This window comes from Osmia bicornis, chromosome 10 (genome assembly GCF_907164935.1).
Source record: "Osmia bicornis bicornis chromosome 10, iOsmBic2.1, whole genome shotgun sequence".
NCBI classification, from domain to species: domain Eukaryota; kingdom Metazoa; phylum Arthropoda; class Insecta; order Hymenoptera; family Megachilidae; genus Osmia; species Osmia bicornis.
In genome coordinates this window covers 3,744,652-3,764,361 of record NC_060225.1, presented here as the reverse complement: position 1 = coordinate 3,764,361, position 19,710 = coordinate 3,744,652, and the positions used below count along the sequence as shown (strand labels likewise).

Genomic DNA, 19,710 nt, shown 5'->3' with positions numbered 1-19,710 from the left:
TTGCTTAGTAGCTCTATGTATTCATGTTAAAGGAACTTGAAAATTCACTACAATAACTAGTATTCTTTACAATGATTACAGATTGTCTTTCTGTAGTTATTAATTTAAGTCATTATGAGTATAGTTGAATAGCAACCAAACGCTAAGATAAAGTATAATTAGCACAGCAATCTACTGACAATGAGTAATTATAATATTTATCAAAAGTGTACCAAGGTTTTGAAATGAACTCATTTATATAATAATTTTAAAGCAATTATTAAAAACAATTCAAAAAATGACTAACTACCACTTGATTACACTAAATTTATGACCCTAAACACTAATTAAAATTAAAAGTATTTAGAATTGTTTGCTACAGTTTTTTCAATGATATCCTTTCTTATTTAATATATTGAAATTTGAAGAAAAAAATCAAACAGTAAACAATTACCAAAGAATAGTGTTAAATTTTGCAATATTTTTAAAACCTGACAAGTTCCAAGCTTTTTCCATTGAAAGGGGGGATGAAAACATAGAAATCCTCTTTCAAACGTTAGCCATTGAATTATTTAGTCATCCCAATACGATTCGCACCAGAAAAAGAGGCAGAAGTTACCCTCTTTACAGGGTACAATTTGTTTTTTTCTGTACTGCTCTGTTTCGTCTCTGCTAGAGGGTTCCATCAACCTTCCTTAATCATTGCTGAAACGTCAGAGATCCTCCGGAGACTAAGTCCCTTTTTATGAATCGAGTTCCATCGCGTCCAGTCAATCGAATTGATTCTCTTGGTCGAAGTAATTTGACCTTCTCACCCTGGCTTATCGTTCGCTCGCTACGAGATTGAACTATTCCGAGGTTTCACGGGTCAATTGAAGAGCCCGATCGCGTTTGTCTGTCGCTTCTCCTCGGCTTTCTTTCGTCTGACGCGTTTCCTCGGATTTATTCTGTCCTCGTCGCAACTACGATGCTCGATACAAAGCACACACGGAATGATTTAAAGCTTCTCCTGTTAGAAATGGAAAATTTCTACGCTGAAATCGTTCCTTTCGTCTTTCTGCTCGATATTTCATCCTGTTATCGACCCCTTCAAGTCGGAAAATGTTTCAATTCTCGAGAAAATCCACTTTGAAAATTTGTTTCTTTTCAAAAATTTATTATTGCATTATTGCACCAATAAGAATAATAATTTTATCTTTTGAAAACCATTTAATTAGCATTTTTATTTTAGAAAAGCACCCTTCTTATTATTACAGCCAGTGAAAATAAAATTTTAAAGTTCCATATTTTTACGTTAACTTTGCTCCAAATATTCTGGCACTCGTTGCATTCGAATCACGTCTCTTTTGAATGTCCCATCTACTACAATTCCACTATTTTCAAGAATTGTCTACCAAAATGTTCAGTGCAATTCTGATTAATTCGACGAACCTGGTTATTGACAAAAGTACTTGAGGAATCATCAAAAATAAGGATCGTGGTTTGTATCCACAATATCTTGCTGTGTATCGTAGGGAACAGCAATTAGAACATTGCGAATTGCCTTTATTAGGAGCATTCGACTGATAAGGTTGTTTGTGTATTTCGCGCGATGAACTCGTTCGAGTGCTTCGAGGTGAGATAAAAAAAAAACCATTATTAAACACTCATTCACACCGAGAGCGACAATTAAGATTTCGTAATTTTGTGGCAAGGACGTGGCTTAAAATTGAACCATTCTGATTACAATTATGACACTTTGTTACAACGAAGGAATATTATAATATAGTACAAGGATTTGTATTTTTTGAATATTATTATGTTAAGGTTAATGATGGGAGTAATTAAAATTAATAAAATTAATTAAAATTAATAATTCTTCAAATTTATTAGAATCAATTGGAGTTATTATCATTACTATTAACATATTGGGTCACGATTGATTCAGACTCCGCTGTTCAAGGGTTAACCAACTTTCATCAGCATCAATTTTCGAGAAAGCTTTCCCAGTATTTTATCTGACCGAAGCACCCATGAAAGATAAGGAACAAGGTGTTCTTATAACATAGAAACGATGCATTCTCACCACTTCTTATCGCCTTTTCGACTACCTACGATCCGTTTATCCGAATTAAACAGGGATTCTATAGGTTCCTATATTATAATTCAACGCGTAACGAGAAAAGGTTCCCGTTATCAACGGCCACTTTGCCTTGACATCAAGTTGTGCCACGAATTTATGGGATATCGACGAGTCGGCTTTCATCGGGATCGTAAAAGCGACCTTTACGGCAGCGTTATACCAAATGGCTGTACTTCCGTTGCAAACGACGTCTCGCTATCAAAGCTAGGGGAGAGAAACTTCCCTTACAAAATTTAAACAACTATCATTCGTTTACCTACTAACTTTGGTCATTTCAATAACTGTGTTTAATTCTATACTATTCGGGCTTGTATCAGACCGTGGAGTTGAAACTTTTTGCAATTACCATGGTATCACAAGAATGTATTATTCGACTGGTTCAGGGGAATTCGACAAAATATCCGACCTCGACGAGAATGTGCCAAGGCAAGGTAACTATCCCTTTATAAATGAACCAATTGTTATTTTTATTCTCAGACTTTTTTTTATTGTACTTATAGTAATTTTAAGATTACTATTTAAATAAGTACAATGTAATATTAATATTAAATACCGAATTGGAAATCAATACCTAACTTTGCAAACTAATTTTAATTACAATTAAAGGTTATTGCTCAAGTTCTGAACCCCTACAAGAATTTTCAACTTCGAATAATTATTAAAGTAATCAGAAACTCGAATATGCGTGAGTTGTTTGAAATCTTGCAAAAGAAAGTATCGAAAATCCATCACTAGTTGCAAGAAAAGGAAATAAAAGCCAAGGAAAAGAAATTGACAAGGGAGAAAGTCTTTTGAAGCATTGCATGTTCGACTGTGTTTATGCAAATTGTTATTACATATTCATATCAATGACATCATTGGCGTAGCTTGGGTCTTTTCAAAATTTAAAAATTTTGTAATTTTGCAATTTTTAGGGTCATGGAATTTAGAAAGTCTAAAATTTTATAATTTGGAAACATTGGAATTCTGATATTCTGATATTTTGAAATTTTGAAATTTTAGAATCTCAGAATTTTTGAAATTTCGAATTCTGAGGTTTTGAAAGTCTAGAATTTCAGAATGATGAGGATCCAGTCGAGACATTTAGGGGGACCAGGTCCACCCTGGTCCTCATTTGGTTACGCCAATGAATTACACATCAATATACAATGCAAACCAAATTTTGAAATATGCTACGTCACTTGAAAACTGCACAGATGTATAAAATGAAATAAGAAACTTGTTACAGGACTGTTTTTGCAAACAACAAAAGACAAGAAACCGCGACACGGATCGGCAATGAATTATGAATTAGCCTTGAACTGGAAGGTAAGCTATTGGATTGAATTTACGGTGGAACAATGAGGTCGGTTCAATTGCACATAATTGCAAGTCGAAAGTGCAGCACACCATTATCGTCGTTATTTTAAGCTGTGCCAGTGAACAAAATCAGAATGCTTTCATGCGTGCCGTGCCGTTTCGTTTCGTTTCTTTTCGTTTTTTTTTAGACCTCGATCATGGGTTTCTCGATAAAATCGGATTCTGGAGCAATCGGTCGAACACGGGTGTCCTTGTTTTCTTTAATGAATCGATTAGAAAACGCGACTGAGTAATTAGAAACCCATACCATCGTCGAAAATGGGCAACTGAGTGAAAAATGATGATCGATAATGATTTCAAACGTTCTTGGGAAGATAAGGTAGCCTGATTTCTTTATAATAACTCAACATCAGGATGCTTTATGGTTCAAAGTGTAATTAGTGAAGAAGAAAAATTTTCGATTCATGCATTATTACAATTATTCATGTTACTAATAATTTTTTAAAATACTCTTATTTTGTATTACAATTATAATATTAGAGCTGCTATAAATTTTCTTTCAAATTTCCATAGTTTAAGTATTTCTACCTTGCATTATTAATAAAATATTAAAATTGTACTAAAAATTCTTTTAATATTTGTATGTATCAATAATTTATTATTAATATTTCCGTACTTTGAGTATTTAATTAGGTTAAAACGTATCGATCATCAGTAATTCATGTGGCAGCCTAAGCATCATCTAACCCTCCATTAACAATAAATCAGCGTGGATGACAACAGAGCTATCAAATTTTGCAACTTTCCTATCTAAATTTCTTATCTAAGGAAATTAACTCATGCCGAGGTGAAAACTTCCGTTTAGCGTATCTTGCATAATTGTCGTCCTCAATTGCACCGGTGAAGGAGAGAATGAAAAAGAATCATAAAAAAGACGCTCAATCATAGTACAGAGAGTATTTATAATCGTTGAAGAAAACTGACCGTGTAATCGACAAAAATGTACACTACCGTCATAAAGTTTGGAACGATTTTCAGAAATTTTAATTACCTGTAATTTGTAAGTGCATTGACCGATGCATGTAAGTGCATGACCGAAAAAAAATTTCAATGAAATTTTCAGCATGCACATAACTTATTTGAATCTACGAAAGATATATTTGAAATTTTCATTATAGGCTCACATAAAAAAGTTGAAAAATTACTCTTCACTGTTATCTTTCACGATTTCAACAAATTGTAATTTTTTTAAATGACAAAAGCACATATCTTAGTAAATTAATTTGTATAACTCCTAAAAAAATCTCGAGTCATTTGGTCCGATTTGAAATGAGGTATTCTGTTTTAAAGGGTGTTTCCAAACTTTTTGACGGTAGTGTATCTTTGATAAACCGACCAGCACGCTCGATGATAATTACTTATCCTCGCCAGTGACTGATAACATTGAGTCCAGACAAGGTTTCGTGTATTGTAACTTTGTGAATGGTTGAGCACACGTGCTCGAAACACGTTACGTTTAATATTAATTAATCGAGCCAGACTGTAGGAAAAACAAATCATCAATATCGCACGCCTCCTACGAGGCCGTCGAAATGCAAAATAATCGCAAGGATATTCGACCATCGGCAATAATACCGCGATTATATTCAAGGCTCGTTTAAACTCTTAGATAAATTACATTACACGTAATTACATAGAAATGAACGACCATTTTAATGGCAACTATGAAATTGTTATAGCCTTAAAAGTCGTCAAATGTGCAAAAACACTTACATTGAATGAACAGCAGGTAAATCATAAAAATTACAGGTGTTTTCGAAAACGTTAATGGTTTCACTGAAACGTTCACTGCAGAATTTTAAAAAATAAGTGCACTCACACGAATCATTATCAAGAAAGAATACCAAACAATATTATTTTTGGAACATCTGGGAAAACAGTTATCAAATACAATATCGATTATAAACGTAGCAAAAATAACAAGGGATGTCCCACTTCTAAAAATATTTATTTATTTAAAGAATAATTTCACTATATATTGATCTATTAACTTTAGGTCGGGAGATTGGTGACATAATGAACCCTCTTGTATAATATGGGCCTTAATTTTAATTAATTAGGGCTCCAAATTTCCACTAAGAATTCTTCAGAACTCTCAGTTCGTCCCTGACTTTGACTCATAGCAGTTTGCAGAATACGTAGTATTATTAACCCTCGGACAGCGGACCAGGAAGAGAGTCCCAATTTTAATTCATTCGACTTATTTAAGGGTAGCAATCATATAAAAAATCACCATTTATCAGAATTATCGGTTTATCGCAATAAAATCTATCAAAAATCATCGAATGGAGTGCAAAGTGCGCGTAGACGAAGCATAATCTTATCTACCTGATCGTCGTCGTTACGATACTCACGATTCCCGATTAAACGTTTTTTTTTTATCTCAACTCCTATTCTGTCCTATGCGCGTAGAAACGAATACAAGAAAAAAGGAAAGGAAACGGCATATAATAATAGGTGCGGATGCGTAAAACGGTTGCATAAAAGGAGTAACTAAGTGCCAGTTATAGCGTGAACGCGACTCTAGAACACATTTCAGCCTTGCTACGTGTACAGGCACGCAATAAACCGTAAATAAACGAACAGGAATCTATCAAATTCTCTGGTGGATTGCAGCAACCGGATGACGAACGTTGTCGGAAGATAGAATCAATCATAGAACAAAGGAACATTTACTTTTTCCTCTGCTATTATCTCCCAGCCTTGTTCGCTAAAATCGATTCCTCAAAGTTTATGGAACTCGTCTATCAAACTTTTTCCGACATCCAGGAAAAACAACACTTTCGAAACCAACGTTGATTTCGATTGAAAAAAATAATCGAACCGGAGAATCGCGAGATAAGACGTTCTCTAAATATAATAAATTCGAACATTGTTATCGCGTGAATAAAACACTGCGTAAATGGCTCTAGTGTGTTTCCTGTATTGTTGATTACAGAACGCAATATTCTAGCGATATTTCATTTTTTTCTCTTATCTCCGTCATAAGAATTTTGTCAAGTGAGGTGACAGGAAAATGCCACTCGTTAAAATAGAAACCGCCGACGTTATAAGCTGCTGTAAAAACATATAGTATTAAATCCGCTCTCGCGTATTATTGTTTACTGCTCGCGAGACGTTGACTCCTCATTCTACGTCTTCATGAACGCGATCGCGTATCAATCGAAGCGATAGAAACAATTGATCGAACTTTTCTGTACGATTCGACCAATAAGTTTCCAGTTTTATTCGAATAACGATTATCAGAGTTATTGTCGTATCGCAAACTTCACCGTATATTAAAAATAATAAAATTTGCAAAAACATGACACCTTGTATGATCGTTTTACAAAAAGTCCAGCCATCTACGTAAATGCAATTTTCAAAAACACGTCGAGACTTCTATTCAAAAGATTTCAAATTTGCATACTAATATACAGAAGAATCTTTGAAATTGTTAACAGACAAAAAGAAGTGCAGCTCGTTATGATAATTACACTCGATGCAGAATCTTCAGAAAAAAACTATACACGTCAAATATTAATAACGTGTTATGTTTAAGACACTTAAAGAATGAGATACAGAGGAGTTCATAATAAAAGTAATACGATTGGAAAAGAGAAAAAACAAAGACAGCTCTCTTCAGATAATAACATTATTATGATTACTAATAGAAAACGGCTATTGAAATATAGAATACGTTTTCTCCGTTAAGAAATATTGCTCGTAATTTTTATTTCAGCAGCCTGCACAAGAAAAAGTACTCGTAAACAACCGCAATCTAATAATGATACATTAAGTAAAAGGAAACCGTACTTTTCATTATTAGAATAGAGGAAACCAAATCAAGATTATCGGTTACCTCATCTATTACGATGTCTTAGAATAGATACATATGTTCACTTGAGAGTAAAACTCGCGTGCGAAGTTATCGAGAGTAATTCTCGGAAAATGACACTTTGTGGAGAGCAACTGACAGTCAGCTGAGAGCGAATTAAAATGACTAGTAACAGGTATTCATAAAAGATCATATGTACTTAAAGTCACCTCGTAAGATTCCAAAATTATATCTACTATAAAAATACACAGTAACCGTTTGCTAATTCCCCGCATATATAATGGCTCATTAGGAACGCTCCTTCACTCGCATTAATTACACACGTGCGTGCACCCCACTCTGTCGCCTAGATGGTGAATGAATGTAATCCGTGCCAGATAAACAAACCATCAAGAATTCACCCATACCATCAACAATCGATAATTCTCTACTTCCACCTCTAAACTCTCTATATATTTTAAGCTCTAAGACTGCTATATATTTCAATCCCATCTCTACTCACAGGTAGGTACCCAAATATCCATTCATTTCCGGCTCGAGCCACTTGAATCGGAAAGCTTGAAAATGGAAATCGGTAACCCGAAGAGGACTGAAAGAACTAAAGTGGAATCCGCGGATGCCGGTTTTCCCATTCGCGGAAGGAATCGGCGCGGTTAGGAGCACCTTCGCCGTGCAGTTTCCCTTTCACTCACCTATCGCAGTCCGTGGCCTTGAAGCTGGCATGTCCGATGGAGGCGGCATCGGTCAAGGCGGCGATCGCGGCCAGGAGAACGATCAAAAGTCCATCTGGCATGGTGTTTCCTGGAAGCTAGGGTCACAGCTCGGTTGACCCGTGCTCGAACGTCGATGAACCACGAACGGAGTGGCGATGAACTTTGTCCAGGCTGGTCCGGTATCGTATCGCTGGTGAAGCGAACGATCGAGAGGAGTCGTCGCTCGCGGCGCAGCCGAATCGTTCGACGATCGGACGACCGACTGATACACCGGTGTAACGCCACTTACGAACACACCGCGCGCGATCTCGTTTCTCGCCAGACCACGTTTGCGGCCTTCCGTTGACGGTTCGCTGCTTGCTTGCTCGCACGCACCACCGCCGGCGATTACGCGAGTGGAACGAGGCAAATGGACCGACGACGGCAACAATAACAACCGGCAGCGGCGAACAACGAAACGGAACAACGCAGCCCAGCTCAGACTCGTTGCGGACCCTCTGCACGCTGGACAGGACTCGCGATCAGTTATATGAGCCCGCTGGTTGATAACGACTCGCTGTTCATTGGTCCGACACCGGAACACTCCCCCGGTCTGATTGGTTGCCGATTAAGCGTCGTTTATCTTCCCGCAATGACCGCGACGTCCCATTACGAGCGACCGAGGAGAAAGGCATTTACCGGAAACCGTGTTCTTCTCTGTTTTTAGGAATCGCCGGGAATTAGCGAAACTGGCCAGGGCGTGAGATGGATTCGTAATGGAAATGGTAGTTACTCTGGAATTAGGTCGGCTGACACATGCTTCCGTGATGATAACGCGATGGGCAATGGCTGTCCTTGAGAGATTTCGGGGAAGCTTGTATGGATTAGGCGTAACGAGCTGTTGACTGATATGCAGTTGCGAATTTAGATAAATCTGATAAAAGGTGTGAAAAAGGAAATTAATCGTTTTTTCATGGGGTTATTCAATTTCTTAATTTGTTAGCTAATACCGTTGATATATTTCCTTTTTTTAATTTTAAATAAAATTATTGTTATGGATCATTAGTGGAATCCAAAGCAATCAGAAAAATAATTACTACACCAAGCTCTATTTTTCTTCAATGAAATACAAATGGTTAGATAAGATAGCATAATTTGGTCCACGAAACTACATATATTCAAGATATCAGTCGAGTACTCATTTCATGAGGAATATCACGGAATCTACGTTTAAAGACTTGATAGTTTGTGCCCTTAGGAAATCCAAACTTCCTCAAGTTTCCCCAAAATCTGGATTATTCAGTTACCTTCATCTGCAGGATATGACAGTCTAAAGTGTCAAGCGTAAGTTCGAGAGCAGGATGTATAAGGAAGGAAGATATTTCACGATTATCGATCTCGCAATTAGCTAATAAAGTTCACTAGAAACTTTTCAAAATCAGTATTACATATCTGTTTGTATTAAAACTTATTGACCTCTACCACAACATCTATGCTCCAATACAATTTTTCTTTCCATTATCTCAAAATATGAGGAAATTGCAATCGCTATCTTTTTAATTACTTAAAAACACAAGAGTTAAAATCAGTCAACAAAATTTTCCACTAAACATTAGAAAACTCGAAAATATTTAAAATTTTCATTCAACGAGGGGATTCAAAATCGTTCAAAATATAATCCCAGGACTTTTCAAATAAATATTCTCGGAAATATTTCACGGAAATATCCTTTTCCATTGCCATGAATAATTCAAATCATTTCGAGGTGCGGCGTCGAGTAAGAAGACACAGGACTGAAAGAGAACGATGAGAAAAATCGTACCAGTTTTATTTATTTATCGGACAGGAAACATCTGTCTAACGATCACGCCTACATGTAAGTGAGAATTCTAACGTTTGAGAAATAATTCCTGGATTCATGGACGACTTGCAGTCTTATAATCCCAAATATGACGATGCAACGCGAGGGGATGAAAAATATTTTTCATTTTCATTAGATATTTTGAAAAAAAAAAGGTTCACTTTATCAACAAATGGTTGTATACTTTTAATCAGTAGTGAATACGTTTAGTTCTATATCAGAGCGTTTAATTTCCAGTTCACTGATATACATTTTAAAACAAGCGAAGCATTTCACCTAGTCAGCAATTACTGTCAGCTAAATATTCCACGCTTTATCTGCAATAATACGTCTTAACAGTTCCGCTTTTGAAACAGCGATGTATCTACCGATGCTTTTCGAGCAAATTACAACAATGATATATGTAGAGATAATCGTTTGCCTGTAACGTGTTTCGTACATTCAGTAATTACTAATTTCATGATTAATGAGGCAGTCTAAAATACGCTGTTCACGTTCGTTTATCGCAACAATCATTGTCCTTCTCTAATTTCGACTATTGGAATCCACATAATCGCAGCTAAAACATTGTCCAGCAAGGACGTGAACGTTTCATGATAATTATTATTTATTATTCAAACGTCACGGTGAATTTCGATCGGGCTACTCCGTGATACGTGATTCGAATCATAAATGAAACTTAGAGAATCGAATAGAGCCATACGTGTGCCTCTAAAATGACAGAGAATCGCAAAGGTTAATTACTCATATATTGCATTACGTTAAAATACAATTCGTATGAATTTTAATTAAAATGTAACTCGAAGTAATTAAGAGGACTCTTAATTAGAAAACAAATAGAAACTATTAATTGTTGTGCTAAAAGCTATTGAAAATTTTATTATATAATATTTTTATTAGAAGAAATATTAGATATTACATATTAAGTATTAGATATTAGATAATATTTTAATTTGGAATAAATCATATCTAATATTTTTCTAATATTTCACTATACCCATTATCCATAATTTCAAGTACCTAATACAACTATTTTTAATTAGGTAAGCTAGAAAATATCTACTGCTATTAATTCTAGATTTCTATGAAAATTCAAACGTCGCCCACATATGTAACGGTCAACCTAATAATTCACTGTAGCTATTATTTAGCAATTGCTATTATTTTTTTATAAAATAAAATATTTCAAACATGTGACAAACGCTGCTCTTTCTTTTTCCTTTCATATTTCACCTTTCAGTGGCATTTCTCATACAGAAGATACTTTTACTCCATTAATTTTCCACTTGTTTTTAATCTACCTCGATATCCTTCGTTACACCATATGCATTTATTATGAACATTTTCTAGTTTTTATCCGGTGTCCGGTAATTTCAAGCAGCTCACGTATCCTAGATATGCACAACTGCTTCCTAAATAGATTGCATTAATTGCAAACGTCGTTTAGAATGTTTATTAGCGACCTTATTGAATTCTATTATATAATCCGGTGAAATATATCTTTGTTGTAATCGTCCTTCCTGTTATCAGTAATTATCAGTAATTTTGCTTCAACACTCTTACGTTTGAAAATTTATTCAAAGCAACCCAGCAATTAAGCAGAAAAGTGTTTCATGATTTATTTAACAACGAGTGGTAATTTGACACACATTTAACGTTTTCAATGCGGTATCCAAGAAAATGAATGTTAATTCGCGAGCGTTTATGTAAGAATGACAGCTGACAAAAGGAACATTCGAAGACTGAAATTTACCGCAAAATCCGACAGAATTCTTTGAAGTGACGATTACCATCGAGAATTACGTAAACCGAAAATTGTTAGTAATTTATTGTAGGAAATATCATTTATCACGGATAACGCATTGCTGGTGCATTACTTTCAAATAAATAAAGTTTCTTTGTCGTCAAACCTGAAATTAATACTTTGACGAATTGACGTGACTTTAATTCGTCGCGAGTTCAATATTACTTTGATTTTCCACGAAGGGACCCAAGAATTTCCTTCTATAAAGTTTTACTTTGTTCAGGAAACGAAACACGTCTACAAAGATGCGGAATTAAGGGCTTTTTAAGCCGAGCACGATTTCCAAGTTATACTGAATCATCAGATTATTATGATTGCTTTGAAGTTATCATTTGTTTGAAGTTTGGACGCAGGTGGAATTGATAATAAATTTCGAGTGAAATCCTTCGCAATCTCGTCGTTACAGATATGAGAGAATTTGAAAATTTCGGGTGTGGGATCGGACGATTAGAACTCGAGCCGATATTTTCGGATTCTGCTTATTACATGAAATATTGAATAAAAAACAAATCTGGCCCAATCTCTACAAAAATCCTAATACACGTTACATTGACAAGAAGATTATGAATAAAACTTGGAATAAAATTTCGTCAAGAAAAATCACAAACTTCCGATATAATCAACTTCAGCAACGATAGAACTTGAGTTACATAATATCAATGATGGAAAGAATCAGAAGCACGTTTTCATATCGTTTGATAGTCTTGACGAGTTTTAATCGATGGTTGAATTTATCACTGCACACGATCGCATAATGAGTATCGTAATTCTTTACGTTAATTAACCAAGGTGCGGATGGATTTCGTTCCTCGCCGATAAACTACGGAAACGATCAATTCAATTTTCAATCGATGTGAAGTTTGTGAACCTCTAATAATTGGTGGATCGATTGATGTATCCTTGCTATTTAACATTCTTCGATCTTACGTAAGCTGAATTACTCTTAATAACGTTCATCTAATCGTTTACGTAACATGCTGAACATTTTTACGAAAGATACACACACGTGCACAAAGCGAACAGTAGGGTGTGTTTGCCGAAGGTATAAAAAGAATTAACAGCAAAAAGGCGTACAAGTTTAAGAGCGAAAATGCGAGAGGAAACATTTTTTAACTTTTTCCATCTCAAGCTCCAGTGGAATGAGTTTATCGAGCGTTAAAACGTTTTTCGCATTTCTATAAATCTTGGCGCTTAGATCCTTGCCAGTTTCCTTCACCCGTTGGCTCGAAAAATTTTTCTCACCAATAAAACACTGCTAAGAAATAGAAGAAATGTTTGCAATCAATGCAACGGTACGATTGTCACCGTCGTTCGTAAACACGATTCCTTAGCTCGTTTCTTATTGAATCGAATCCGACGAACCGGCTGAGCTTAAATTCAATCGCATCAAGAAGTGAAATGGGAGTGATTTTTATTGGAATATCGAGAAATCGTAGCGAGCTTCATATCGAAATAAAAACAGACGTTTTCTATTCAACGTGCATTCACGGTGGCTCGATTCTTTATATGTATATTTATCGTAAAGCCGGTCACGAGTACATCGTATCTTTGCAACGATGTAACTCGATTTCGAGAATTCGGAAGAATTCATATTGATCGTCGATGCAATCACTTCGCATCGTTCGCTAGAGATATTTACGTGGTTTGACTACAATTCTCTTGCAAATAAATCGTTCTGTTATGAATGTGTCGTTGTTATTTCTACAACAAAAAGTATGTCACCTATATTTTTATTTGCTTAAATCTCCAAGCCAATATTTTTCATGAAAAACATTAACGAAGAGAGAAGGTAAATAAAAGAACAATGCAGAATCTTTTTATCAATAATATCAAGATATACCAATTTAATATCAAGATTTATCTTAAGAAATTTCTATTTTCAAAAATTTATAAAATGTAGCTGTTCAAATTTAAGTTAAGTGAAATATGAAGTTAAAATGAAGTTAAGTTTAGTGAAATGTAAGTTAAAAATTTGGTTTGATGTTTACTTATCAAATCGTCGCCTCGATCTCGATGCAAACAACTCACTGCAAGATACAGATCGACATTCGATGAATCACGATTATCGGTGTCATCGAACCGATATATTCTATTCGTGGCATTGCCAGGAAATATGCTCGCATTTCAAACACCTTTCTAGATTATGAAATGAAAGATGTTACGTTGAAGGTACGTGACGTACACGGTAAGGAATTGACATCTTCCTTAATATGCATTATGATTTAAGTCTATTAAAACTGATTTAAACTTCTAAATATTTTATAAAAATGAGAGAACGTAATTCTTTTTCTATCAGTGGAGTTCAAGTTATTTTCTACAACCACCCTTATCTACAATAATTATTTTTAAATATTGACATAGGAAAGGAAGATTTTTTACAATTATTTACCAAACAGTACAATACAGATGAGATTTTCCAAGGAAGCTGACAGATACTACTTAACTAGTTCATCACGCGAATAAATGAGACCCGTCAACAGCAGTAATGCAAACCTTCGTCCAGAAAAGCGGAAACGGTTTCCCCGGAACGGACGTTGCATATTGTACGCGGACTCTTTCCCCTTTTCGGGAAGGTTTCGTAATATTTTCGTGGAAATGAGATCTGTCGTCAATCAAGGCTTATGTCCGAAACCGAGATCAGTAGCGAACGCAACGGGCCATAGTAATTAACAGATGTCTGAATTGCAAGCGCCATCGGCCTTCAACAAATTCTGGTCTCGACGTGTACACACGACATACAGAGAGTTAGTCTCAAGTGATATAGAGAAACTCTGCGGTGAATAGAACTGAGTCTGAATAATCTTGCGAATCCAAGTTTCCAAAGTACCGTGTTTCTGGAAGTATCATTGCTGTTATGGATAGTTTATGCTGACCAATTTCTGTGATTTCCTACATTTGACGTATTAGAAACGCTGCTTAATTATTTCAGGACAGATTATTTTTTGCAAATAAAGATAACAATTAAAAAAAAAAAAGAAATAGTGAGGAATTTCGAGTTTTGGTACACCTTCCTATTATTTTGCAACTTAAATTAAGTTTTGGAATAACCAAGCTATTTTATTCGTCGGCTTGATTAGCTCTTTCACCTCAATTACCAGCGAAACTTTTAATCAACTTGAAACTGATATTTCAGTAGAGGATAACTGTTTGTGCTTTCCGAAATCAAAACGCACAGCAACTATCGTGACCAGTGGAAATTATTTAAACAGTTAAAGCACGAGTTTTACCACCTGCATCGTTTCATCACGAGGCATTCAGTATAAATTAAATTAGAATTTCAACGTTTCTCATATATAAAGGAAACCGGCGGGAGGTGCATTGACGACGAAAACCGTCAAAGTAATTTTTCACGAGTCGATCTAATTCCGCATGGGCGAAAAAGGTTTTGAAACGGTGAGAAAATTGCATTCGAGGAAAGGGCTTCGCGAAAGAAATTACTTTTTCCTCGACCAAACTTCCAGCCTTTGGAATATGATATTTCCACGCTGGCTGAAAAGTTGGGTCTCAATCGTTTCGCAGAAATTCTCGTTTTAAGCGAACTTAATTTTCAAATGAACTTACAAATAACGAAGAATCATTCTTTGTAACGTTTCAATTTTTAACCCTTCAACAGCGAAGCCCAAACTTACAAAATATATACAAGGATATCAACCCAAGATTGAATGTATAATTTTTAATCGAAAGAGAAATAATTAAAAATTCAATTAGTTTTTCAAAAATAACAGAAAAAATAGAAGCCTATTCTAAATTTGATTTTATCCGAGATTTTATTCAAAGATCTATAAATAAATTTTCATTTTTAAATACTTCCAGTTTAGCCAAACTGAATAATCAGAAGATTATTTGATATAATGCTCAACTCTGTTCTCTCGTTTTGGGATTCTCTCCGTGGTCCGCCATCCAAGGGCTAATTAAATATCTTTAAGCAGGCGTCGAAGAAGAAAACTAAGAATAATTCACAAACGACAGGTTTAATTTCCTGGGAATAGGTACTCATCTTGCTCGCGTCGAAAGGTTAATTAAATTCTTTCTGTCATTTTATATCTCGCTGTCAGATTGATATAAATCGATGCAATATCGGAACCCTTTGTTGTATTCTGTTCCTCGCGTAGTATTGTATTCATTGCACAATATAACATCACGTAACATCAAAGTTAAATTTAATAGTTCTCTACGTTCTTTACGTCATTCTCTAACTCGAAGCAAAGCCATCGGTGCTCGCATCTCCGAGAGATATTACCTGACGGCTTTCAAAGTAACTCGTACCCTTTCAACCTATGAACTCCACCGGCACATAATACCGGATCCGGCTGAAAATATCTCTTCGAAAGGGCACAGTTGGGTGTAGTAATGATATTTGTTTCGAAACTGAGTCCTATTACATACTTCGACCATGGGAAATTATATTATATTACATGAAAGCAGCGCCAGATTAAGTAGAGGTCTAAGACACCTCATTTTTCAGAGGGTCCTATTATAAGCCTTCCATTTATTATCTTAAAAAATATTGGACGAAATTTTGGTTACCGTTGCTCTTATAATTTTGTACAGAACAAATTTCAATTTTTAAACCAAATTTATCAACCAAGGAGGCCCTTGAAGATTTCACAGCTCCGGGATTTAGAAATCTTATCCTGATACAGCATAAAAGTGAAATTAACATTTTTAGAAATTGTAGAATCCAAAAATATAAACTTCCAAATATTGGGTATTCATCACTAACGTCATAACCCAAAGGTTTAGAGTTTGGGCTAAAAGGAATAACTAATTATGAAAATTTAAAAAACACGAAACTCAATAACTCAGATATTCTCAAATGCAAATTTAAAAATTTTAAAATTAATTATAGGAAATCAAATCTTTTTTCACTCCAAATTTCCACTATTTCCAATACTATTCATAAATTTTTAAATTTGTAAGAGAATAATAAAAATCTCACAGGACTAGAGAAAAAGAGAAAGAATAAGAAACAAGTTAGAATAAAAATTTTCCACTCTATTACAAAACGATTTGCCTGATAATGATCACATACAAAGTAATTACTGGATTTATTGAAAAACGTAATTGATGCCCTGGCATTTGATGGTTCTCATCGAAGCGTACTCTTCGCCTCGAGATTTTCTAACGTTATAGGAACCAATCAAGCAACGTTACGAGATGGAAACAATGCGATCGAAACATCTGTTAGCGACAGGTCCAGCTTCACAGGTGTTTCCGAACAAATGAAAATTAAGATTTCTCGAGAGAAGGAATTATGAAACTAACGGACAGATGCAAGTGACTGCATCGTCGGAGAAAGAGATACGTCAATTTACGATTTTTACTTTAAGCCATCGTTTCAATTACCGAAGTGTCAATTGAGAACGATATTGAAACGTCGACAAGAAAATTTTAAAAATCTTTCAAATATTTCAGATATTTAATAAAAGCACCTATAAATATTGTAAATAAATAAAAGAATAAAAATTGATAATATTTTAAAGTCATAGTTATTTAGAAACCAAAAATTGCATATATGTATTTTATAATGTATCGTCCACTGAAGAATAAACAACACACAAAATCAAATTTCATTGATTGACCCTTGTACCCGACAAATATTTACGCTGACAATTATATTAAAAATCAAGCAAGTAATGCTTGAATGAAAATTCGAGGAAACATAATGGTGTGTTAACAAAATTGATATATACAGGAATTCGCTTCTACAGTTTGCACGAACGTCATCGTTATCGATAAAATATCACCTCTTTTCACCGCTGAGGGGGAAGCTTTTTCAGGTTACAGGGTTACAAGTAAATTGACGTCATCGACACGATAAATTTTTCGACTCAATGTTGCGTCATTATCGCACGGTAGTTACATTATCGCTACATACTTATTAGCGGAAATTACTTATACGTGTATGTTATTTTCAAGTCAGCCTTCAATTATCCAGTCATAAACTTCCATCTTCCCTTGATAGATTATGGAAAATAGAATATTTAATTTTAATAACAATTTCAATAAAAACTTCTCTTGGTTTCTACCTCTGGAAATCGTACTGCATTATGGATAAATGCTTCTCCTCCTCCAGTCTATTCTTTAAAAAATCTCCAAGTTACTTAAAAGTCAAGAATTCGTAATGATCAAACACTCCATTTCTGCGATTCAGTTTACTAGAAGAGCATATTCCCCGATATTTTCAATTCTACCAATTTTTTTTCAATCTGTTCAATTCTACCAATTTTTCAGCTAGTTCACTTCTGTCAATTTTTCAAATTATTTCATATCCTTTCAATTCAATAGATTTTTTTCAATTACTTCAATTCTTTCAAATATTTCAGTTCTTTCTTATTTTTCAAAGTTCAGTCGTTATAAGATTACCCAAGTCTATCGTTTCAGAAGAAAGTCTAATAGTTTTCTCTCGTTTGGACCTTGAACTTTCGAAGCGTTAATTCGATCATTATCATCATCACGTAGAAAACTTCATTATCCTTCGAGGCTGACCAATAAGTGGTAAACTTTACTCGATCACCTGTTCTCAGCGTGTATCTGGTAATCCTGTTCAACCCTCGTGCAAGAATCTCAAAATGAGACCGGAGTAATTTAATCTAGGGTAATTTAGTTTTTTTCTCTATCAAGCGCAAAGAAGAAAGAAGTAGAGGATGAAGAGTTCAGGAAGGAACAAAGTCCTTCTTTACCGTACATTTTTATTCGTTTTTCCATATGGGACGACGATACTGAAGTTCAAGCGCAACGATGCATTTTGTTCAGGCGAGATGCCAACCTAAAAAAGAACTTTTTATCGTTTCAGGCTACCTTAATTCTTCTCTCTTCTTTTTCTTTTCTTCTCACTAATAGCAGTAAACTGTTTGTCAGACGGGGAATGAAACTTTTCTCCAACTATTTGATCTATGGGGGATCTTGAATCTGCTTTTCATATTATTTTATATAAATAAATACTACACTGTTTTTAGGATTATATTTTATTCTTATTTAGATACACTTCATACTAATTTATTACCAACTTGCTAATTACCATTTGAAAAAAAATAATAAAATATATTAATTAGGTAAATTTTACTCACTTTAAAATTTTAAAACCTACCCATGCTTTTTATAATTTCTTTATCACATTTTAAATGAACAATCCATAGAATTGTCAAGATTCAAAATAAACTAATTTCTAGCACTATCTTTCTTTTTGAAAGATAATTATTCCCCTTCTTAATTCCCCTTCTGAAAACAGGCAAACGATTAGTTACAAAAACAACAAACTATTTTAAATAATTAACTTATCACAGTAGTTTAACTTTTCATTTCTTAAAAGCAAAATACTGATTACACCAGCTCAAACAGGTTCAATTAACCTTTTTATCAGTCTATATTATCTGTGATCCAGAAAAATACTACAATACACATTCTTATCTCTATTTTTGTTTATTCATGATGAACTGGAAACAATGGGGCAAGGCAATGCATTAGAAGCAGGCGGTTTGCCAACTTGCAGGAACGTCAAATCGCTATGACGTCCATTGTTCGACGGTCGACGGCCAGGATTTACTCCTGCCAGCAATTTTCTCTCCAAATTTCCTAATTCTTATTCTCTTTTCAAGCGTCAGTGTGAATATCACTGGTACACGTTTTCCCATTCATCTTCTGTTCACCCGGGAGACTGGTTTGCATTTCAGGAGTAGTTCAATTTTTTAAATTATGCAAGATTTATTTTTGACACCTGGAAGTGTTTCTGATATGGAGCGTCTAAAATAAGAAGCTAGGATTTATTTTTCGGCTGGAAATTTCAAGCTCCATATTTCATCCCATATTTCTTAAATGATACCAAATTGAAGATGAAGTGATTCTTCTTAAAATTTGAAAAATTGAAATCACGCAACTTCCTAGCTTCTTCGAAACAAATACCAATTTTTATCTCAAAGTTACAAAGTAGGTATGCATTTATTACACTGAAGATTTTGGAAATAACCACTAAATTAGACGACAATAAAATGAGAACGTGGATATTTTTTTCCAAAAAAAAAGAACGAAAATTCTTTCGTTTGACCATTCTTTGTATCAAAAGCTCTTTATACACCG

At 34.7% G+C, this 19,710-nt stretch overlaps 1 protein-coding gene across 2 annotated transcripts in view; it reads right to left on the bottom strand.

Moving 5' to 3' along the window:
* The window catches only part of LOC114874346 (trehalase-like), a 29,718-nt gene extending 21,209 nt beyond the window's left edge, over positions 1-8,509 (bottom strand). The window contains exon 1 of one of the 2 annotated variants that reach the window (XM_029183542.2): positions 7,970-8,509. In XM_029183542.2, coding sequence (XP_029039375.1) covers positions 7,970-8,070 — 101 coding nt within the window. In that variant the 5' untranslated portion in view covers positions 8,071-8,509. Of the gene's footprint in view, positions 1-7,779; positions 7,821-7,969 lie in introns of those variants that run through there. The other variant, XM_046287329.1, reaches the window with a different exon arrangement.
* Positions 8,510-19,710: the final 11,201 nt, after the last annotated feature.